Genomic DNA, 24,654 nt, shown 5'->3' with positions numbered 1-24,654 from the left:
GGTTTCCTAACTGGTCTCCTAACTGGTTTCCTAACTGGTCTCCTAACTGGTCTCCTAACTGGTCTCCTAACTGGTCTCCTAACTGGTTTCCTAACTGGTCTCCAGCCTGTGAAACCTCTGCAGATGGTCCAGAACGCGGCGGTGCGTCTGTTCTTGGATCAGCCTAAAAGAACACGTCCCCCCTCTGTTCATTGAGCTCCTCTGGCTGCCCTTAGCCGCCCGCATCAGATCCAAGTCCCTGATGTTAGCTACAAAGAGCTTAATGGAACGGCTCCATCTACTTGAATGCTCTTGCAAAGGCTTCTGTCCCAACTGGGTCCCTCCGTTGGTCCCAGGATTGTCGTCTAGCAGCTCCTACACCACGCCTAAGACAATCCAAACTCTGTTCATGTGTCGTCCCACGATGGTGGAATGACCTACCGAGCGCTACCAGAACAGGGGCGTCCCTGTCTATCTTCAAGAAGCTCCTGAAAACCCAGCTCTTCAGAGAGCATCTCCTATCCCAGCACTTACCTTGTACTTCCCTCCCCCCTCTATCTCTGCACTTTATCTTTCTGCACTTCCTTCTATGCCTGCACCCTATCTCTACTCTGTCCCCTCTGACAGAGTCGGACTCCTGGGTTCCTTCTATGTAGCTTATTGTTAGCTTTTTATAAAGCTGTTATATCTTCATTTGTAAGTCTCTTTGGATAAAAGCGTCTGATAAATACAGAAACACTTTGTTACCTGGTGGGAATGAGCTCGAGAATGTGGTCGCCACACATGGTCGTGTCCGTCCTTTTATTTCCAGGATCTTCTGCCAGCTTGTAGCACTGGATATCACTGAAGAAACAGAGAAACTGGTGAATGTAATGCAGGATGATGGCCCGTCTTACTGCGTTTGGACCCGATGGAAATGGAGCTCGAACACAGAAACCACAGAAATAATGATACGCAACATGTGCTGGATTTGGATGAAGCGCCGCTTTACGCTTCAGGCTCATGCTTTCGGTTGAAAGGATTCAAACATCCACTTGTTAATTCTATTCAAAGTTTGCGGTGCCTCTTCCATATTTCATGGTACGTTTGCATTTGTCTAAAGGCGCAGGTCAGCCTTGAACAGATGCTGCCGCAGATCGGTGATCTCCATCTACTATTCATGCAGCCACCACGCAAACTGAATCCTGACATGAAGAGAGACAGATCGGGGGCCTTGCATATTAAAAGGTTATCTCACATTTAATGCCTGTTAACCACTGTCCATTTTTCACTTTTCAAAGGAGCAGAAGATGATTCATCACCTCCTGAACATGCTCTCATTTCTGCCTCACTCTGGGCCTGTAAATGTATTCAGAACAGTAAGAACCCTGATTGATTTTGCTGACCCTGCGTCCATCTTCTCTTGCTAATGAGACACACATGTGGCTGCTTTTATGACCTTTCCAATAAGGTCAATCAGTCTCGTGACCCGCTCTGAACCTAAGCCCTCAGTTAAGTCAATAATCGTTCTTAGCATTCATACACATCAACTCATTCTCCTGCCTAATCAGATGAAACCAGTGTGGCTCCGCTTCTTTCTTCTTCCCAACAGTTTGGCAGCTGATAACATATCTATAACAATCATTTTTACTATTCCAACGTAGATTCTTCATTAAATCGCTCATAAATTTAAACAGGGATAACTCCAGTGCAGACCTTATGAATGGCTTTTCCAGGTTTTTCCAGGTTAATCCAGGACCAGCACACAGTGTACTTAGACCTTACCTTTCATTATCATTGTGGATGTCCTGTGTTCCCCAACAGAGCTGCCGCCTCCTCCACTCTGCCATGTGGGACAGCCCATCTGCGTCTGCATAATATCAAGAATATAGACAAAATAAGTTATAAGTTTATATATAATATAAGTTTCCATCATGACACAAGTTCAGTAACTTATTGACTTGTCTGTAACTCTTGAGAACCAGAAGATCCTGACGATTCTTTCACATCTCTTCAGATGTCTTCAACAGGCTGACATCACAGTTTAAATTATGTGATATTGTAGGTTTAACTGTTTTGCTCCAAACAAATACAAGATAAACAAAGAATAACTTTCTTAATTCTTGAACAGCCCTGTTAATTAAGACAAAATTTACTTCTGTTCTTGACTACTAGCCACAAACTACAAGCCTTTTCAGTTAGCTAGCTGTTAGCGGTTTTGCTAACCTTAAGTAGTTAAAGCTACTTCAGTTATGTGTAACGTAATGGAACTTTTGCAAACTTTATAGATGCTAAATTGAATTTTTGGCAAAGATACAGTTTCTGAACTAGGCCAGTCTTTATGAACTTTATTAACTAACCTGGAAAAAAACTGGTGGAACATCTAAAACGAAGAGTTAGCTAACCAAACTAGCTAGCCAACTTTAAGCTACTTTAAGTAACCCACCAAGAAATAAAAGACTTCTTTCACATTACATTAACACCACTGATACGATGCAATGTTAATGTCACTAAAGCAGGTTTATATGTTGTGGTGACACATGGATTCATTTGTTCAGCTGAGAAATGCATAAAAAAGGTTGGTTTTGTTGTCAGTTTATGTTGAATTAGGCTTCAGCTTGTTGGCATTAAAACAACCTCAGCAGAAAAACTAGCATATGACAGTTTTTTCAGCTACTGATGAAGAGGCTTCAAAGCAATACAGCTGATCCATTAAAAACAGATCCATTAAAAACAGATCCATAAACAGATCCATTTATTTATTAAATTCAAGCTTAGCTCATAGCTTTCTTTAATGTAAGTTTCAATCAACAACACTCTTCCAGCTAAATCATCAGAAAAAGCATGTTTATCTGACATATTTAAATTAAGAACCCCTTTAGGAGCCTTTAGTTTTGTGATTTGGAAACTTGTAAACATACCGCTGTGCATAGAGGCATCTTCTGGGAAGTCTACATCCAGCATGAGGTCATCATCAGCCAAATCACAAGAGTCCAGGTTATTCAGGAGGTCCTAAAAACAGATCAGAGCATCATGAAATAATAAAAAAAGAGCTTTTAGAACAATCACACTTCACACCAATATGAAAAGTAAAAAGTATCTGATAAAACTTCTGAGCTCATGGGAGCTTGAAAGAGAAAGTCCTCCAACACTTCGACCAGATTTGGATGCATATTACTGCCTAAATCAGGTTAAAAGTACTCCCAGCGAGCTTCACAGACAAGCAGGTGCTGCACAGAAACTGATATCTGAAGCAGCCAAACGGGGATTTCAAGCCATCAAAAGCTAATTAGAACCATTCTTAGGACATGTTGGACATTAGTGCAATAATAACTATATTTAGTCCTTTATTACCTGAATTATTAGCTGAACAGAAGCAAACTGGATTAAAAGCACCACTGTTCTACTCTACATTTACCCTGTTAATGTATGTCCCTCATTACACCTTCAATTACAAGTTTAAAATCTCTTAGAAAAGCAATCTGGGAAGTGTTGAGCCATAAAAACAGAAAATATTGGACATAACCAAACAGTGGAGAAACTATGGGATCAGATGATTCATCTGGTTTACAGCATTTTCTCAGCTTGCCCTGTTGTGATTTATAGGATTTTCTGACTAAAAAGACTAAAAGGGTTTCCTGTTTTATTGTTCCTCCAGAGATAATAAAAGAAAGGGAAGTTCTCTTTTCTCTTTATTCTCATGTTAAACAGGGAAATTAGCTAAATACAAAAGGCGCGAAACACAACTTTAAAACCTAAAACTAATAAAAAGTTCCAAGTTGTTCAGCTTCATAAAAACAATAAAGTGTAGAAAAAATCATTTGACCTTAAAATCCCTTCAGTTTAGGAAATGAAGGTTTTTAAAACTTATGTGAAATTTAAACAAATTCTTCAGAGAAAAGCTGTGAAATGAGACATAAATTCATCTTCTTCTTCTGCTAAATTCAGTCCAGTTGAAGCAGAAAAGACTGATGAGTTTCTCGTGTGAAAAGAACAGGATGAAAGATTGGCTTTAATAATAAATCATGAAAGCACTGAACGTTCTGGAGCTCGTGTTTTAGCTGAATGACAGCAGCTTCCAGCCTGAACACATGAACTATGGGAGCTGATCTCAGAAAACAACTTTTATTCCACAAAATGGAAGCAAACTTCAGAGCTTTTTAAGGCCAAAGCAGGAACATGTTTGACTCTTACAGATTTACAGGGATTTTAATGACCTTTGAGCGATTTAAGCTCATTGGAGTCTTTCTCCTTCCACTCCTGAGAACTAAAGACGCCTCCACACAACAGGAAGAGAACTACTTTATTCGTACAGAAACACAACATAACCCGGTTTCTACTGATTTAAAAAAAAATCCTAAAAAAAAAAAATTCAATATTCTTTTTTTTTTCCTTCTTCTTTTTTTTTTTCAAATGTTCGTTATTTTATTTTATCCTTTGAATGGTGTTATGGTGTTTTTCCCCCCTCTTTTCCCTCTTTTCTGTCTTCTCAAACCCCAGCTGGTCGAGGCGGATGGACACCCTTCCTGGTTCTGGTTCTGCCAGATGTTTCTTCCTGGTTCTGCCAGAGGTTTCTTCCCGGTTCTGGTTCTGCCAGAGGTTTCTTCCCGGTTCTGGTTCTGCCAGAGGTTTCTTCCTGGTTCTGGTTCTGCCAGAGGTTTCTTCCTGGTTCTGGTTCTGCCAGAAGTTTCTTCCTGGTTCTGGTTCTGCCAGAGGTTTCTTCCTGGTTCTGGTTCTGCCAAAGGTTTCTTCCTGGTTCTGGTTCTGCCAGAGGTTTCTTCCTGGTTCTGGTTCTGCCAGATGTTTCTTCCTGGTTCTGCCAAAGGTTTCTTCCTGGTTCTGGTTCTGCCAGAGGTTTCTTCCTGGTTCTGCCAGAGGTTTCTTCCTGGTTCTGGTTCTCCCAGAGGTTTCTTCCTGGTTCTGGTTCTGCCAGAGGTTTCTTCCTGGTTCTGGTTCTGCCAGAGGTTTCTTCCTGGTTCTGGTTCTGCCAGAGGTTTCTTCCTGGTTGTGGTTCTGCCAGAGGTTTCTTCCTGGTTCTGGTTCTGCCAGATGTTTCTTCCTGGTTCTGCCAAAGGTTTCTTCCTGGTTCTGGTTCTGCCAGAGGTTTCTTCCTGGTTCTGCCAGAGGTTTCTTCCTGGTTCTGGTTCTCCCAGAGGTTTCTTCCTGGTTCTGGTTCTGCCAGAGGTTTCTTCCTGGTTCTGGTTCTGCCAGAGGTTTCTTCCTGGTTCTGGTTCTGCCAGAGGTTTCTTCCTGGTTCTGCCAGAGGTTTCTTCCTGAGTCTGGTTCTGCCAGAGGTTTCTTCCTGGTTCTGGTTCTGCCAGATGTTTCTTCCTGGTTCTGCCAAAGGTTTCTTCCTGGTTCTGGTTCTGCCAGAGGTTTCTTCCTGGTTCTGCCAGAGGTTTCTTCCTGGTTCTGGTTCTCCCAGAGGTTTCTTCCTGGTTCTGGTTCTGCCAGAGGTTTCTTCCTGGTTCTGGTTCTGCCAGAGGTTTCTTCCTGGTTCTGGTTCTGCCAGAGGTTTCTTCCTGGTTCTGGTTCTGCCAGAAGTTTCTTCCTGGTTCTGGTTCTGCCAGAGGTTTCGTCCTGGTTCTGGTTCTCCCAGAGGTTTCTTCCTGGTTCTGGTTCTGCCAGAGGTTTCTTCCTGGTTCTGGTTCTGCCAGAGGTTTCTTCCTGGTTCTGGTTCTGCCAGATGTTTCTTCCTGGTTCTGCCAAAGGTTTCTTCCTGGTTCTCCCAGAGGTTTCTTCCTGGTTCTGGTTCTGCCAGAGGTTTCTTCCTGGTTCTGGTTCTGCCAGAGGTTTCTTCCTGGTTCTGGTTCTGCCAGAGGTTTCTTCCTGGTTCTGGTTCTGCCAGAGGTTTCTTCCTGGTTCTGGTTCTGCCAGAGGTTTCTTCCTGGTTCTGCCAAAGGTTTCTTCCTGGTTCTGGTTCTGCCAGAGGTTTCTTCCTGGTTCTGGTTCTGCCAGAGGTTTCTTCCTGGTTCTGGTTCTGCCAGAAGTTTCTTCCTGGTTCTGGTTCTGCCAGAGGTTTCTTCCTGGTTCTGCCAGAGGTTTCTTCCTGAGTCTGGTTCTGCCAGAGGTTTCTTCCTGGTTCTGGTTCTGCCAGATGTTTCTTCCTGGTTCTGCCAAAGGTTTCTTCCTGGTTCTGGTTCTGCCAGAGGTTTCTTCCTGGTTCTGCCAGAGTTTTCTTCCTGGTTCTGGTTCTGCCAGAGGTTTCTTCCTGGTTCTGGTTCTGCCAGAGGTTTCTTCCTGGTTCTGCCAGAGGTTTCTTCCTGAGTCTGGTTCTGCCAGAGGTTTCTTCCTGGTTCTGGTTCTGCCAGAGGTTTCTTCCTGGTTCTGGTTCTGCCAGAGGTTTCTTCCTGGTTCTGGTTCTGCCAGAGGTTTCTTCCTGGTTCTGCCAGAGGTTTCTTCCTGGTTCTGCCAGAGGTTTCTTCCTGGTTCTGGTTCTGCCAGAGGTTTCTTCCTGGTTCTGGTTCTGCCAGAGGTTTCTTCCTGGTTCTGGTTCTGCCAGAGGTTTCTTCCTGGTTCTGGTTCTGCCAGAGGTTTCTTCCTGGTTCTGCCAGAGGTTTCTTCCTGTTTTGGTTCTGCCAGAGGTTTCTTCCTGGTTCTGGTTCTGCCAGAGGTTTCTTCCTGGTTCTGCCAGAGGTTTCTTCCCGACTCTGGTTCTGCCAGAGGTTTCTTCCTGGTTCTGGTTCTACCAGAGGTTTCTTCCTGGTTCTGGTTCTGCCAGAGGTTTCTTTCTGGTTCTGGTTCTGCCAGAGGTTTCTTCCTGGTTCTGGTTCTGCCAGAGGTTTCTTCCTGGTTCTGGTTCTGCAAGAGGTTTCTTCCTGAGTCTGGTTCTGCCAGAGGTTTCTTCCTGGTTCTGGTTCTGCCAGAGGTTTCTTCCTGGTTCTGGTTCTGCCAGAGGTTTCTTCCTGGTTCTGGTTCTGCCAGAGGTTTCTTCCTGGTTCTGGTTCTGCCAGAGGTTTCTTCCTGGTTCTGGTCCTGCCAGAGGTTTCTTCCTGGTTCTGGTTCTGCCAGAGGTTTCTTCCTGGTTCTGGTTCTGCCAGAGGTTTCTTCCTGGTTCTGGTCCTGCCAGAGGTTTCTTCCTGGTTCTGGTTCTGCCAGAGGTTTCTTCCTGGTTCTGGTTCTGCCAGAGGTTTCTTCCTGGTTCTGGTTCTGCCAGAGGTTTCTTCCTGGGTCTGGTTCTTCCAGAGGTTTCTTTCTGGTTCTGCCAGAGGTTTCTTCCTGGTTCTGGTTCTGCCAGAGGTTTCTTCCTGGTTCTGGTTCTGCCAGAGGTTTCTTCCTGGTTCTGGTTCTGCCAGAGGTTTCTTCCTGGTTCTGGTTCTGCCAGAGGTTTCTTCCTGGTTCTGGTTCTGCCAGAGGTTTCTTCCTGGTTCTGCCAGAGGTTTCTTCCTGGTTCTGGTTCTGCCAGAGGTTTCTTCCTGGTTCTGGTTCTGCCAGAGGTTTCTTCCTGGTTCTGGTTCTGCCAGAGGTTTCTTCCTGGTTCTGGTTCTGCCAGAGGTTTCTTCCTGGTTCTGCCAGAGGTTTCTTCCTGGTTCTGGTTCTGCCAGAGGTTTCTTCCTGGTTCTGGTTCTGCCAGAGGTTTCTTCCTGGTTCTGCCAGAGGTTTCTTCCTGGTTCTGCCAGAGGTTTCTTTCTGGTTCTGGTTCTGCCAGAGGTTTCTTCCTGGTTCTGCCAGAGGTTTCTTCCTGGTTCTGGTTCTGCCAGAGGTTTCTTCCTGTTAAAGGGAGTCGTTCCTTTCCACAGTCCCTCAGGCTCAGGACGGGAGATTGGACTGAAGACCAGTTTCGGTCCAATCTGTTGGTTTCCTTAGCTCGGATATTATTTTTGAATTGGCTCCATATGAATTAATTGGATTATGATTACAATGAATTGAATTCCAATTGGCTTGAATTGGACTTTATTACTTAAGTGCCTTGAGATGACAATTGTTGTAATCTGGCGCTTTATAAATAAAACTGAATTGAATTGAATTGATTTAAAGTTGCCAATCAGTCAGGAGGCGGGGCTTGATTCTAACTAATGAGGTCATTTCCAAACCTGGGAGTCCGCTCCATGGAGCGAACCCATATTTTTGTTGTGTGGTAGAAATCTAATCTACTCTGATTCCACACCGTTTGAATCGATAAAATAAAATTAACAGGATAAAGTTGCTGCTGTAAAAACATGATTATCAGCAACTTGAATGTCTTTTTCTGTCTCTTCGAACATCTCAGTCTGGGCATGAAGGCAGTTCCACATCCAGCGATGTTCATATTTAAGAAGAATAAACAGCAGCAAAGGAACATGGAACGGGGCTCCAAGGTGGACGAGCTGCAACGACGTTTTTAGTCTCACAAAATCCTTCAATGACCAATGTTAACAGACTTCTTTGATGCGATTATAAGTTTGGAAGTTGCTCCTCTACCTCTGACCCAGTTGGAATTTAGAAATGAGGCTGAAACACGAGTCAGACATGAACATAAAGTAACTGATCAGTTAGAGGTGCAACGGTTTGTGCTTCGTCCGTTCGACGTTACGCTCATAGCCGGCAGGAAGATGGAAGAAAACACTGAAGACTTCAAACAAAAGCTGGACTCAGTCAGAATGATGGCTACCTTTACAAAGACTTAAGTTTGGCCTTTGGTTTTTGCCATCTGGGACTTTTTGGACTAAGAAGTTACAGAGCAGAAACATTGACCTCTACAGGCAGAACCAGGAACTACAGAAACAGTGACCTCTAGAGGCAGAACCAGGAACTACAGAAACAGTGACCTCTACAGGCAGAACCAGGAACTACAGAAACAGTGACCTCTACAGGCAGAACCAGGAACTACAGAAACAGTGACCTCTACAGGCAGAACCAGGAACTACAGAAACATTTACCTCTACAGGCAGAACCAGGAACTACAGAAACATTGACCTCTACAGGCAGAACCAGGAACTACAGAAACATTGACCTCTACAGGCAGAACCAGGAACTACAGAAACATTGACCTCTAGAGGCAGAACCAGGAACTACAGAAACATTGACCTCTACAGGCAGAACCAGGAACTACAGAAACAGTGACCTCTACAGGCAGAACCAGGAACTACAGAAACAGTGACCTCTACAGGCAGAACCAGGAACTACAGAAACAGTGACCTCTACAGGCAGAACCAGGAACTACAGAAACATTGACCTCTACAGGCAGAACCAGGAACTACAGAAACAGTGACCTCTACAGGCAGAACCAGGAACTCCAGAAACATTGACCTCTACAGGCAGAACCAGGAACTACAGAAACAGTGACCTCTACAGGCAGAACCAGGAACTACAGAAACAGTGACCTCTACAGGCAGAACCAGGAACTACAGAAACATTGACCTCTACAGGCAGAACCAGGAACTACAGAAACATTGACCTCTACAGGCAGAACCAGGAACTCCAGAAACAGTGACCTCTACAGGCAAAACCAGGAACTACAGAAACAGTGACCTCTACAGGCAGAACCAGGAACTACAGAAACATTGACCTCTACAGGCAGAACCAGGAACTACAGAAACATTTACCTCTACAGGCAGAACCAGGAACTACAGAAACAGTGACCTCTACAGGCAGAACCAGGAACTACAGAAACATTGACCTCTACAGGCAGAACCAGGAACTACAGAAACATTTACCTCTACAGGCAGAACCAGGAACTACAGAAACAGTGACCTCTACAGGCAGAACCAGGAACTACAGAAACATTGACCTCTACAGGCAGAACCAGGAACTACAGAAACAGTGACCTCTACAGGCAGAACCAGGAACTACAGAAACAGTGACCTCTACAGGCAGAACCAGGAACTACAGAAACAGTGACCTCTACAGGCAGAACCAGGAACTACAGAAACATTGACCTCTACAGGCAGAACCAGGAACTCCAGAAACATTGACCTCTACAGGCAGAACCAGGAACTACAGAAACAGTGACCTCTACAGGCAGAACCAGGAACTACAGAAACATTGACCTCTACAGGCAGAACCAGGAACTACAGAAACATTGACCTCTACAGGCAGAACCAGGAACTACAGAAACATTGACCTCCATTTGAAAAGCTTATTCAAAAATTAAGAAGCTAAAATTAAATATGTCTCATAAAATGCCAACAGGCGCTGCGCGGTGACCTGTCTAGGCTGTCAGGACCCGCCTGTCGCCCAATGACAGCTGGGATAGGCTCCAGCCTTATTTTGTTGATGAAACAAACTGTATCTGTGACTCTCCTCCTCTGCTTTCCCCTCTTCCTACTCCCGCCCTTCCCCTCGATAACATTTCTTCTCGTTGCTTCAGTCTCTGACCCGATCGATGTCTTGCTCTCATATGAGAGCTCCATACAAATAAACTCTGACTTGGATCGACAGAACCTCACTGAAAACAGTTTTTTTAAGACAAAAACACGAAGAAAAACCAGCAGCCTCTCCTGATTTCATGCACCAACAGTTTTAAGCTTTAAACCAACACAAATGTGGAGTTTTTCCTAAACAGAGCAACACTGACCCCTGGTGGTTAGCAAAATATTTTCAAAAACATCTTTTTTTTCTGCAATTCTATCAACAAATAAAGTAGATAATCTAATTAATCTGATATGTGATGTAATCTTATGATTAACTGATGAATATCGCTGACCAGTTTCTCCAACCTGAGTTCAGAAGTGCTGATTCCTGACTGATGTTGATTGTTATGACCAACAGCTGGAACATACCGACTTCTTTTACAAATAACTGATTTATAACTGTGCCAATAATCAGCTCAAACTATCAATCTGATCAGTAAGAACTTGTTGAGGTGGATTTATGTTGGATCTCAGAGACCAGACGACCTTCTTACACTGAAATGTAAAAAAATACTCTGACTTTTGTTGGTCTGCCATCAATAAAGACAAAACCATGTGAAATAGCTTCCAAAAAGACAGATTCTGTCTGATCAAAAGCTTTTTTATGCATCTTCTGAATTCTAAACATTTTAATGCTTATATTTTAAAGCTGGTGAACATCTAAATACCTTTTGACAACTACTTTAAAACCTAAAACAATCCAGGTTAAACAGGAGGGGGAATAAATTAAACTCATCCTCATCCTCCCAGCCACACCACTGAGTGGACACCAGAGGGCGCCAGAGGACGTCATTGAGAGTTCAGCTCCTGATGCAGACGTGAGATCAACATGGAGGCTGGTTGTGGGACTAAAAGCTCTGAGCAGCAGCTCACACTCTCCAGTACATGCATGGTTATGATGTAGAGGTTTACTGAAGGTCACAGACGCTCTGACAGGAACAGTCAAAGCTGATCAATCTTTTTTCACATCCACTCAGTTCTCACAGGAACCAATCCTGGGACCTCTTTTTGGCAGCTGGTTTCTGATTCTTTCTCTAAACTCGAGCACATGAGGACAGAGCTGATGCTGCTTGAATATTAAACTCTGCTGCTCTATTCGCAGGACGATGCCAGTGGAGGGATTTACTGAAGTGTCTGTGAACTGAAACCCAGCTCCAAAGCAGCCCAAAGCAGGGACACCTTTATCCCACTCAGCAGCATAATAAACGCAGTCTCCTTTGCCGGCTGAGCAGCAGCGCCCCCTGGTGTGTGAATGTCTGTTAGATGGATTTATGGAAACGGGAGGCTTTTCTTCGGTAAACCCAAAACTGTGCAACTTATCACCTCACAAACTGTCACGATGCAGGTGAAGAGTGCAGTTTGCATAGCGATGATGGCAGAGGGAAGTCCTTCAGTTTCATGGAAAACAGAAATGGCACAAACCAGAACTGCCAGAAATATTCACAGTTTTCTCTTGCTTTTTCTTAGATTAGTTCCAGAAACCTGACCTGGCCACACAGCTTACTGCAGGCACACAGAAACCTCACATGGATTTTTTCTTACAATGCTGTTGAGGTCCGAGTCGAAGCTCCCGATGTGGTGGGTGGTGTTGCTGTTGGTGTGGATGGATGCGGACGTGGTGACGCCCCCCAGTGGTTCCAGACCTTCCTCATCCCACATGTAGGTGCCCCCGGAGCCACAGCTGTCGGAGGGAGACAGGTCCAGGGACGAGCCGCCCTGTGGAGGGGAACAGGCGCCAAATAGTCCAGGTTATACCAAAAAAACACTGGAAATAAGCTATTCTATAGAGCCAGAGGTCTGGGACTAGAGCCAGTGTGTTACCACCTCAATGGAACCTGAGAGAGATCGTTTCAATCTCAATTTCAAACTAAAAAAGAGCGAATATTCATGAAGAAACAGCTGGATCAGGACATAACAAAGTGAATGTGGTTAATCTGAGTTTGGATTTGACCACATTTTAAGCAGAGCTACCACTTCTAAGTGTTGAGATTATAAACTACTCAAACTTGTTGCTTATTTTCTGTTGTTTGTTCCGTGTTTATTCTGCTGAAAATGAACATATCCTCCATGATTTCTCTAAATCTAAATGCAGGTAAATGTTTTTTCTCACTTTGAAGCTTCTAAACTGCTGCTGTTAGCTATAATATCTCCATCTCCACCACTGATTCTTTCAAACTTTTGTGCTTTTTGACTCCTGTATGAAGAAGCTTAAATGGATTCAAAGCAGAACAAACATTTCATCCTGAACATCTGCTCATTGCAGCTGGCTGTAGCTTCTGAATGGTGGTTATAAACCGTGGTTATGAACAATGGACTGAGGAGGGACTGTGTTTAACGGTCATGGGCGCGGTCAAAAGACCGGCTGCACCTGCTGCATCTGTACAATGAAACAAACGCTTGTTTGTGTGAGTAAAATGTCTTTTATGGGGTTTCAAAAAGTGAATGTTTGCTCATCTCGCAGGTGCCTCAGAGACCAAAAGTGTTTAGATGTTTACTCTGAGGCCCGAGTGTCACTTTAAAGCGTTTCATGTGAGATAATCTCCTCTTTTATTCCTAAATTCTTCAAAAAAATTAGGAATTTCCATCAGGGGTCTGACAATCTCCTCTTAATCCAAAATACTTCCAACCACTGCTTTTTAAACTATTTATTAAACCCTCTTAACTTGGCTTTGCTCATTAAAACTGAACCGTATTAGCTTTAGCTAGCTTTAGGATTAGCTTCCCACACAGCTTTTGGTCGGAGCACTTAAAGCCTGGAAAACCTGAATTTGATTCAGTTCCAAGTTGCCCCAAAGTTTGAGTAAATGTTTAAAGAAAAAACAGCAGAGTAAATAATGGAGCCTGCAGTCAGACAGTTTGTACGTGCTTCCATGAGGCCACATTATCAGCCAGCGTGGCCTTAAAGTCCGCCGCTATGCAGATGACACTGAGCTTTACTTATCCATGAAGCCAGATGAAAGTTGGGTTAGGGAAGGCTGAACCTTCATTTTCTGCTTCTAAATTGCATAAACACCTTCTTTCTTCTACAGTATTTTGGTAAAATGAGGTGATGCAGAGAAACTGGTTTTAGGGAAGAACCTGGTCATGGTAGTCCGCCTGACTGGACCTTCTCTGGTGGCAAAGCTGGTTCAGCCGATGCTCTCTTCGTTCACCTGAAAAAGCACAATTTTAAGATGTTAATGTTTCAATACTTTCACTGACCCGACAGGTAATCCTGTGAGACCCACCTGTGCCTGTCCAGTCGATCCCATCATCCAGAAAACACAGCCCTGTTGCCTTGGTGACCCCGTTCATCGCCACCTTGTCATCATCAAACCTGGTGCACGACTGGTCCAGACCCGAATCGTCTTCATCGTTTTTGGATGAAAGGAGAATGCCGACGCCGCCATTTCCTACAAAAACAACCCAAGATGCTGCTTGTAAGGCGTAAAAGAGAATTAGCAGCAGCTAAATCGTCCAACTTTCCTGAGAGGTGTCAGTGAAACTGTGTCAAATCATTCAAATTTGTTCTTTTCTCACCCAGGTTGTCAAAGTCATCCATGTACTCCTGACTGATGTCATTTCTATCCAGAGAGGAGGTGGAGGACAGGGACATGTCCTCCAGCGTTTCGCCTACCAGCGACACCTCTCCCTGGGACACGGGGGCAGCCAACAGGCCCTCTGGAGCCTCTGGGCTGATTTCTGAGGGGAGATGAGAGGAAAATCAGACTGGTATGAGATGAGCAATTAGAGCAGGGAGAGAAAGACCAACCTGGGCTGTTTTCAGTGGATGAAGGTGTCTCCAGAGAGTTTCTCCGAAGGTTTGCTTCTTGGCTCCCTTCCTGCTCGCCTCCACACACATTGGCTGGCCTTACTCGGAGGGGGCGGGCCTGCTTCGCCAGTGATGGGCGTGACAGCTTATAACTGATGCCCGTTGGCCTGGAGGCAGGGCCGAGGCTGGGGAGGAGGGGTTTCTTCAAGGCTGAGGGGGGCAGGACAGAGGGGATGCTGACCCATGTCCTCCCTGAAGCAGAACTTTGAGTTTTGGTGCCTCCAGCTCTGCTCACGGGTGATTTTAACAAGCTTCCTCTGTTGGGAGGCGGCCCGGAGGAGGCGGCAGGCCCCCGCTGGCCAGCCCTGTTATTGGAGTAGGAGCGGGTGATAATGGGGGAGCGAGGGAGGGGTGAGGATGGCGTGATGGTGGGGGAGGGTTGGTTTCGGACCTGGGTGAGGCTGCGTGAGCGAAAGCGATCGTTTTCCGACAGCTGGACAGAAGGAATGCTGCCGAGGCTTTCGCTGGAGTGGGAGCGGTTGGCCGGCGGCTTCTTTTGGAGGGGGGAACCAGCTCGAGATCCCGGACCAGAACCTGGCCTGGAACCAGGAGGACGAACCAGACTCTGAGGCTGTCTCAGAGAGCTGCTGGCGCCGCTCCACGGTTTAGACGCCAGACCTCCGTTCAGAGATCCGTTGGTCAGGCCAGAGGTTTGGTTCGGTTTGGAGCTTCGAGATCCACCTTTAGAGGCAGGAAGGGATGTGGTGGTGGACTTTGGCGAAGACGCTGATGATGCCGCAGGCTGGCCATGCCCCTTTCCGGATGTGCTTGGTTTCTTGGCATCGCGCTGGGACAGCACTGCTGATCCCTGCTGCCGCTGGGAATAATACTGATGGAAGCTGCCGCGACTCTGCCCAGCATTCCCTGCTTTTCCTCTCCTGCCGTCAGTCTCTCCGTCCGCACCGCCATCCTCCACCATCCCACTCTCACTCCTCCATTTCATGGAAAATGAACTCGGTACCCTGATGAATCCGTTCTGCTTAGCAGAGGAAGCGGGCGCAGCGGCGGCGTTGTTGACCTCTGCCGGCCCGGGATGGTGGTAGAACCCGTTGGTGAGGCGCGTGCTGCCGGCAGCGTTGGCCGTGGCAGCCGGCGCCGTCTGAGCCCGGGGCCGCGAGCCGAACTTCGGAAGCCTGGAAACCATGGTGGGCATGGTGGGATGTTCTACCGGAGGATGAGCTGACATCAGACCCCGCCCACTTCACCATGGAGACACTGAGTCTGAGGAGCTGATGGGGAAGAAGACAGAAGAAGATGGAGTCAGAGGTTTAAGCATCAGCAGAGAGGCAGAGCGGTGATTTAATGACGAACAGCAGAGCAGAAAATAGCTTTTTGGAGTAAGAATATCAATAAAATAAAGAAAATAAATGAATGATTTTGAAGAAAACTCTTCCAGGATGCAGCCTGCAAACAGATGTCAAAGTGCTCCGTTTCACCGCAAACAGCAGCTGAAGCGAAGAAGAAAAACACAACAGAAACGTGAACTCTGTAAGAATAAAGAATAAATCAAAGATTCTGTAAAAAGAGATCATTTTAAAAGGCGGTTTAAAGCTCGGGTGTTAAATTCTGATGGTGAAACACACAGAGATGAAAGAAAATGTGTTTTCCTGTCCCGACAGAGAGGAAGAACACAGAGAACATGATGTGTCAGTGATTAACGGCTGAAACATGTGGCTGCAGACACCTGAACACACCACGCCCAGCAGAAAAACAATCAGTTGTTGCTGCACCTCCATTAGAAAGAGTTTCACAATGTTTCACAGACACACACACACACACCCAGTCTGTGTCACACACACACACACACACACACACACACACACACACACACAGTCTGTGTCACACACACACACACACACTCACACACACACACACACACACACACAGTCTGACACACACACACACACACACACACAGAGACACACACACACACACACTCACACACACACACACACAGTCTGACACACACACACACACACACACACACACACACACACACACACAGTCTGACACACACACACACACACACACACAGTCTGTGTCACACACACACACACACACTCACACACACACACACACACACACAGTCTGACACACACACACACACACACACACAGAGACACACACACACACACACACACACACACACACACTTACACACAGTCTGACACACACACACACACACACACACAGACACAGACACAGACACACACAGACACACACACACACACACACACACACACACAGAGACACACACACACACACACACAGACACAGACACACACACAGACACACACACACACAGTCTGACACACACACACACACTCACACACACACACACACACACACACTTACACACAGTCTGACACACACACACACACACACACACAGAGACACACACACAGACACAGACACACACACAGAGACACACACACAGACACAGACACACACACAGAGACACACACACACACACAGAGACACACACACACACACAGAGACACACACACACACACAGAGACACACACACACACGCACACACAGTCTGATAACAGACTAAGATGGTGGGTAACTGCAGATAACTCGAGTCAAACTTATTCGAAGCACATTTCATGTTCAAAACAATTCAAAGTGCTTTAAATTAAAGCAGTGAGCAGAAAAAGCATTAAAATATGTAAAAGAATATAAATAGAAAGAAATAAAATGAGTAAAATGAATAAAAACAAGCAACAGTCTGGATAAATTAAAATATATCCTGCAGATTTCATGCATAGACATGCATTTAACCTGGATTTAAAAACATTTGGTGACAGTTTAATCTCTGGGTTAATCTAACCTAAACTTAACCCTAACCCTAACTCTAACCCTATCTCTGGCAGTTTGTTCCACTTGTTTGCAGCATAACAGCTAAAAGCTGCTTCTCCAGGTTTATTCTGGACTCTGGACTGGACCAGCTGACCTGAGTCCTTGGATCTAAGAGCTCTGCTGGGTTTATATTCTCTGAACATATCACAGATTCTGGGATTTATTAACCATCAGGAGGCTTTTAAAATCTATTCTGTGACTGACTGGAAGCCAGAGTAAAGACTTTAAAGCTGGTGTGATGTGTTCAGATCTCTGAGTCCTGGTTTAAACTCCAGCAGCAGCGTTCTGGATGAGCTGCAGATGTTTAAAGCTCTTTTTGGGAAGTCCAGTTAAAAGAACATTATACAGTAATGGAGTCTACTGCAGATGAACGCATGGATGAGTTTCTCCTGTTCTTTTTGGGAGAGAAAACCTTTAATTCTGTTGATGTTTCTGAGTTGGTAAAAAGCTGCCTTGGTGACAGCTTTGATGTGGCTGCTGAAAGTCAGATCTGAGTCTATCAACACTCCAAGGTTACCAACTTAGTCAGCGATTGTAAAGGCCTGAGTCTCCAGATATTTACCAACGCTGACCCTCTTCTCTTTGCTACCAAACAGAATGATCTCAGTTTTATCTTAATTTAATTGTAGAAAATTCTCTCTCATCCAGGAGTTTATTTCCTCCAGACACTGACACATAAAGTTGTGTATCGTCTGCATAACTGTGATAATTGATGTTAAACTTCTGCAATATCTGACCCAAAGTGAGCAAATACAAGTTAAACAGAAGAGGTCCAAGAATTGACCCCTGGGGGACTCCACAACTCATGGCCACTCGCTCAGATTCATAGCTGCCAATTGTAACAAAATAACTTCGGCCTTCTAAATAGGAGCTGAACCAGTTAAGGACCGTTCCAGGAAGTCCAACCCAGTTCTCCAGCCTGTGCAACAGGATTCTGTGATCTACAGCATCAAACGCAGCGCTGAGATCCAACCGAACCAGATCAAACAAAAACAAGCTGTTACAGGATGTTCGGCTTTATGTTTATGCCTTTAGCAGAAGCTTTTATCCAAAGCGACTTACAGAAAGGCAGACAGGGTAAGGGGGTCTTGCCTAAGGACCCTACTGGAGGTAATACCTTTCATGCAGGGGATTTGAACCCAGATCTCCCACATGAAAGGTGGCAAAAACAACAGAATATTCCCTTCTGGACCTTCCAGAACTGCTTTGTCATGTTGGAACAATAAAAAAAAAAGATCCAAACAGCAGATGTTCCAACATCTGTGTGACGAACACTAAATCTTCATTTCAGTTGCAGAGGAACAAAGCAAATGAAAATGTCAGAAAAACACTTTTTAAAAAGTCGTTCCTTCGAAGCGCCGCAGTGACACCGACGGCTAACAGAGATGCTACGACTGAACCGTTCAACAGCTTCCCATGTTCGAGCTAACAGTTTATCTGCCTGCTCGCCGCTTCATTCATCCAACGCCCCGACACTCGATGCAGGTTCAGAAACTCAGAGTAGATTCCAGAGGATTTTCACACTTCTGTTGGAGGTCGTGGGGATTTCCACAGTGATTACAGCCGGTTGGTTATCATGCAAATACACATGAATGAGGAAACAAGTGTTCACTGTTTGTTTGCTCCATTAACGATTTATTTTTGAGGAAATAAAATAAGTCATTCCAGGAAAATAAGTCCTGCTGATAACAAGGATGACTAGAAATAAAAGCCTGATAACAGCCTGCTGGCTTAAAACATCAAAGTCAAGGCCTCCACCTTCATTTGAGGAAATAAAATAAGTCATTCCAGGAAAATAAGTCCTGCTGATAACAAGGATGAGTAGAAATAAAAGCCTGAAAGCCCCCTGATAAGAGCTTAAAACATCAAAGTCAAGGCCTCCACCTTCATTTGAGGAAATACAGCAGTTCAGTTGTTAATTGAACTTCATCTCAGGTCAGGAAGTATAACGAACAAGAAGAAGAAAAACCAAACAACTCCATGGCTTCGTCCTGCTGCCCTGCAGCCTCGGCACATGGCGCCGGAGTTAAAAGAACAACCTCCTCAGTTCTCCATCTGCCCCCTCAGCTAATGGAAGCATCACAAGCTGCTCTGAAAGCCAAAAGGAAATATCTGATGTGCTCATCGTGACCCGAGCAGGGAGGGGGGCTCCAGCTGGGAAGCTTGTGACTTCAGCATGACGGAAAAAGCAGATCAGAACATCCTCAGAGGAGTTTTAAAGTCATCTGAACGTCCTGAGGGGCTGCAGAGAGCGCGTCAGAACAAGAGCAGACGCTGCCCCAAAGGTCAGATGAGAACAAGTGTTCCCAGCCATGTGTTTGGCTCATAAAGACCATCATTCAGCAGCACCTTCAAACCAAGAGTCCCATCACAGGCTTTAAGGAGGAAGAAAAACAACAAGTGCTGCTGCCGTTCGCTGACTCATGACTTCCCTGCTGCTGTGTCACCGTCACACAGGGAAGCTGCAGCACATCATCCTCACCAGAAACAGCCTGGAGCTCAGCTCCATTTTCAGGGAAGCTGCACATCATCCTCACCAGAAACAGCCTGGAGCTCAGCTCCATTTTCAGGGAAGCTGCACATCATCCTCACCAGAAACAGCCTGGAGCTCAGCTCCATTTTCAGGGAAGCTGCACATCATCCTCTCCAGAAACAGCCTGGAGCTCAGCTCCATTTTCAGGGAAGCTGCACATCATCCTCACCAGAAACAGCCTGGAGCTCAGCCCCATTTTCAGGGAAGCTGCAGCACATCATCCTCACCAGAAACAGCCTGGAGCTCAGCCCCATTTTCAGGGAAGCTGCACATCATCCTCACCAGAAACAGCCTGGAGCTCAGCCCCATTTTCAGGGAAGCTGCACATCATCCTCACCAGAAACAGCCTGGAGCTCAGCCCCATTTTCAGGGAAGCTGCACATCATCCTCACCAGAAACAGCCACAGCCTGGAGCTCAGCCCCATTTTCAGGGAAGCTGCACATCATCCTCACCAGAAACAGCCACAGCCTGGAGCTCAGCCCCATTTTCAGGGAAGCAGCACATCATCCTCACCAGAAACAGCCACAGCCTGGAGCTCAGCCCCATTTTCAGGGAAGCTGCACATCATCCTCTCCAGAAACAGCCTGGAGCTCAGCCCCATTTTCAGGGAAGCAGCACATCATCCTCACCAGAAACAGCCTGGAGCTCAGCCCCATTTTCAGGGAAGCTGCACATCATCCTCACCAGAAACAGCCTGGAGCTCAGCTCCATTTTCAGGGAAGCTGCACATCATCCTCACCAGAAACAGCCTGGAGCTCAGCCCCATTTTCAGGGAAGCTGCAGCACATCATCCTCACCAGAAACAGCCTGGAGCTCAGCCCCATTTTCAGGGAAGCTGCACATCATCCTCACCAGAAACAGCCTGGAGCTCAGCCCCATTTTCAGGGAAGCTGCACATCATCCTCACCAGAAACAGCCTGGAGCTCAGCCCCATTTTCAGGGAAGCTGCACATCATCCTCACCAGAAACAGCCTGGAGCTCAGCACATCATCCTCACCAGAAACAGCCTGGAGCTCAGCCCCATTTTCAGGGAAGCTGCACATCATCCTCACCAGAAACAGTCTGGAGCTCAGCCCCATTTTCAGGGAAGCAGCACATCATCCTCACCAGAAACAGCCTGGAGCTCAGCCCCATTTTCAGGGAAGCTGCACATCATCCTCACCAGAAACAGCCTGGAGCTCAGCCCCATTTTCAGGGAAGCAGCACATCATCCTCACCAGAAACAGCCTGGAGCTCAGCCCCATTTTCAGGGAAGCTGCACATCATCCTCACCAGAAACAGCCTGGAGCTCAGCAGCATTTTCAGGGAAGCAGCACATCATCCTCTCCAGAAACAGCCTGGAGCTCAGCTCCATTTTCAGGGAAGCTGCACATCATCCTCACCAGAAACAGCCTGGAGCTCAGCCCCATTTTCAGGGAAGCTGCACATCATCCTCACCAGAAACAGCCTGGAGCTCAGCCCCATTTTCAGGGAAGCTGCACATCATCCTCACCAGAAACAGCCTGGAGCTCAGCTCCATTTTCAGGGAAGCAGCACATCATCCTCTCCAGAAACAGCCTGGAGCTCAGCTCCGTTTTCCATGTTTTATTACAGCTTTTGTGTCCACTTTCTGACAGAAGACAAGAAGGACATCCTCCTGATGTAAAGCATTCAGTCGTGGCTCTTCAGCACGTGCACGTGAGTCAGTGTGATGTCCTCAGAAGTGCAGGAAACATGGCGGTGTGTGAGCAGCTGTGCTGCAGCAGACACTCTGCTGTGAAACCAAGGTCAGACGGGAGGGAATGAGGAGTGATGAACGAGGTCACGACACAACCATAATGAGATGCTCTGCAGCTGCCTCTCCATCCTTTTCTCTCATTTCCTGTCCTACATCACCAGAGTTCTGGTTTCAGTCTGGACTCTGGAGGCTGCAGTCCTTCTCCACACTAAGAGGATAAGTTTCAGCGTATTTTCACACATAAAACATCTGTCTGTAGGTTAAAACAAGCGGCTCCACCCACTCTGCGTTTAAACATCTGCACAGCATCACATCAGTGAAGCAGAGCTGAACGGCTTTAAGCCCAATTACAAGCTTTTTATAACCATTTCAAATGTGTGACTGAGAGAATAAATGATTCGACTCTTACTGCGACTGTTTTCCTCTCACTGCCGGCGGCACAGTTCAGCTGAAATGTGAGAGAGTGGGAGCCACAGCGGGTGGTTTTTAAACGCAGAACATGTGACGGAGGTTTTGTTTCATGTCGTTTTAACGTCTGTCACCACAGAACAAATGAAAGAGTTAAAGTGGGCCGACTGGCTGAAGCTGCCGGGAACCGATGCTGTACGCCCAACAAGCCCCAGCACCCAACACGCCCAACACGCCGCAGCGCCCAACACGCCCCAGCGCCCAACACGCCGCGGCGCCCAACACGCCGCGGCGCCCAACACGCCGCAGCGCCCAACACGCCGCAGCGCCCAACACGCCCAACACGCCGCAGCGCCCAACACGCCCCAGCGCCCAACACGCCGCGGCGCCCAACACGCCGCGGCGCCCAACACGCCGCGGCGCCCAACACGCCGCAGCGCCCAACACGCCCAACACGCCGCAGCGCCCAACACGCCGCAGCGCCCAACACGCCCAACACGCCGCAGCGCCCAACACGCCCAACACGCCGCAGCGCCCAACACGCCCAACACGCCGCAGCGCCCAACACGCCTCAGCGCCCAACACGCCGCAGCGCCCAACACGCCCAACACGCCGCAGCGCCCAACACGCCCCAGCGCCCAACACGCCCAACACGCCGCAGCGCCCAACACGCCCAACACGCCTCAGCGCCCAACACGCCCAACACGCCTCAGCGCTGAAACATGTTCCACGTCCTGCTCGCCTCTGACAGCCAGGACGCCACCGACGGAAGAGAGAGAAACCACGAGTTAAATGGAAGAAGAGCAGCTAAAGGTGAGCTATGGATCCCTGAAGCAGCAGCTCTGCTGGTCCCTCAGTTTCAGTTCATCTGAGCAGAAATGCATCGTCATGGAAACAAGTTTCTTCTGATTGAAAAGCCGTCATCATGGAGTCAGTCAGAGTTAAAGATGGAATAATGGTTTTCCTGAGCGTCTGCTTTCAGGTACAGACCTGTCAGCTTCTCAGAAGGCGTGCGCCACCCTCACAGCATCTGCGCACGTGGCAGCCGGCAATTAAATGGAAACAAGTTCAAACGGCTCCGCTGCATTTTACAAGCGAGCCAAAACGTTTCCTGAGAGTCTGCTGTGGGTTAGAAACGGTTGGGCTGGCTCAAAAAGCAGCTGCAGCAGCAGTGAGTAAAACTAAGTGAATACCGTGCTTGACAGCTGGTATGAGGTGTTTGTGCTGATATGCTGTGTTTGGTTTCCTCCAAACGTGCTGCTGTGCATTAGGACCAAACATCTCCACTTTGCTCTGGTCTGTCCAAAGGACATTGTTCCAGAAGTCTTGTGCTTTGTTCAGATGCAGCTTTGCAAACCTAAGCTGTGCTGCCATGTTCTTTTTAGAGAGAAGAGGCTTTCTCCTGCAGCCCTTCCAAACAAGCCGTCCTTGTTCAGTCTTTTTCTAACTGTGCTGCCATGACCTTTAACCTTTAGCATGCTAACTGAGGCCTGTAGAGTCTGAGATGTAGCTCTGGGCTTTTTCACCTTGGGGTGACCTTTAACCTTTAGCATGCTAACTGAGGCCTGTAGAGTCTGAGATGTAGCTCTGGGCTTCTTCACCTTGGGGTGACCTTTAACCTCTAACATGCTAACTGAGGCCTGTAGAGTCTGAGATGTAGCTCTGGGCTTTTTCACCTTGGGGTGACCTTTAACCTCTAACATGCTAACTGAGGCCTGTAGAGTCTGAGATGTAGCTCTGGGCTTTTTCACCTTGGGGTGACCTTTAACCTTTAACATGCTAACTGAGGCCTGTAGAGTCTGAGATGTAGCTCTGGGCTTCTTCACCTTGGGGTGACCTTTAACCTTAAACATGCTAACTGAGGCCTGTAGAGTCTGAGATGTAGCTCTGGGCTTTTTCACCTTGGGGTGACCTTTAACCTTTAGCATGCTAACTGGGGCCTGTAGAGTCTGAGATGTAGCTCTGGGCTTTTTCCCTTGGGGTGACCTTTAACCTTTAACCTGCTAACTGAGGCCTGTAGAGTCTGAGATGTAGCTCTGGGCTTCTTCACCTTGGGGTGACCTTTAACCTTTAACATGCTAACTGAGGCCTGTAGAGTCTGAGATGTAGCTCTGGGCTTCTTAACCTTGGGGTGAACTTGCTGGGACGTCCACTCCTGGGAAGATTGACAGCTGTCCTGAATGTTTTCCACTTGTGAATAATCTTTCTCTCTGTAGAATGATGGACTCCAGATAGTTGGCCTTTTTAATGGCTTTAACTTTAATTCTATTATTTTGTCCTGGTTTATAAAACCTTAGACGTAAAAGAAGGCGACTTTCTTTTTCACAGAACTGGAAATTGATTTTTTAGATCTAAAATCTCACAATGGCCGCCATCCTCTGTGGATGTCATTCTTTCTCTAATTACTTTTTCAGTCTCGTTGCTTTTCCATCTCCCAGTTTGTACCGTCTCACTCCTGCTGTGAAAAATAAAAATATACATTTAAAAGATATATTTCCCTTTCCTTTAATCCCCTTCACATGTTCTCAGGTTCATTCTTTGTTGTGGCCCTCCTGTAAAGCCATAAAATCCCTGCCAACAGGCTTCCTGCTACCAGCTCTGCAGATTAAACCGTTACATCATGTTCATGACATCAAGGTAGAGAAACGCCGTTAACAGAAACTGCTGCGACCTCACTGACGTTAAAGCGCATCCTGGTGACACTTTAAAGCATTCCAGCTCTATCTTTTCATTTTCAGCTCTGAAACAGAGCAGGTGACTCATGGAGATGTTTGCTGCTGCTGAACATGTGACCAGAATCAGACTTTAGCGCCGCTGGCTGCAGCTCGACCTCTGAACCCGAAGCACATGCAGCTTCAGGTCTGTGGCTGCGAGTCAAAGAGCATCTGAATGAATAAATGACTCCAGGTGCAAAGTCCACTGCTGTGTATTCATCCGTTTAACGGACAAAAAGAAAAGCGTGAACATGTGATTAATGTAGCAACAGAGAGAGTTACAGTAACTCAGATAAAGACTGATCTCCCTCTGGTAAAA

General features: G+C 46.6%; 1 protein-coding gene across 1 annotated transcript in view; it reads right to left on the bottom strand.

Annotated features, from left to right (window-relative positions):
- The window catches only part of ccser2b (coiled-coil serine-rich protein 2b), a 54,550-nt gene that overhangs the window by 15,487 nt on the left and 14,409 nt on the right, over window positions 1-24,654 (bottom strand). Inside the window, exons 2-9 of the mRNA XM_072373704.1 lie at window positions 14,041-15,329; window positions 13,809-13,970; window positions 13,517-13,681; window positions 13,368-13,441; window positions 11,832-12,005; window positions 2,880-2,970; window positions 1,744-1,828; window positions 727-822 (exon numbers count right to left, since the gene is read on the bottom strand). Of these exons, the coding sequence (XP_072229805.1) occupies window positions 727-822; window positions 1,744-1,828; window positions 2,880-2,970; window positions 11,832-12,005; window positions 13,368-13,441; window positions 13,517-13,681; window positions 13,809-13,970; window positions 14,041-15,286 (2,093 nt within the window). The 5' untranslated portion in view covers window positions 15,287-15,329. The remainder of the gene's footprint in view (window positions 1-726; window positions 823-1,743; window positions 1,829-2,879; window positions 2,971-11,831; window positions 12,006-13,367; window positions 13,442-13,516; window positions 13,682-13,808; window positions 13,971-14,040; window positions 15,330-24,654) is intronic.

The sequence above is a fragment of the Leuresthes tenuis genome, unplaced genomic scaffold (assembly GCF_036924035.1).
Source record: "Leuresthes tenuis unplaced genomic scaffold, fLeuTen1.0.hap1 SCAF_20, whole genome shotgun sequence".
Taxonomy (NCBI): Eukaryota; Metazoa; Chordata; class Actinopteri; order Atheriniformes; family Atherinopsidae; genus Leuresthes; species Leuresthes tenuis.
Note: the sequence above shows the minus strand (reverse complement) of the source record. Positions and strands in the feature narration are given on the sequence as shown.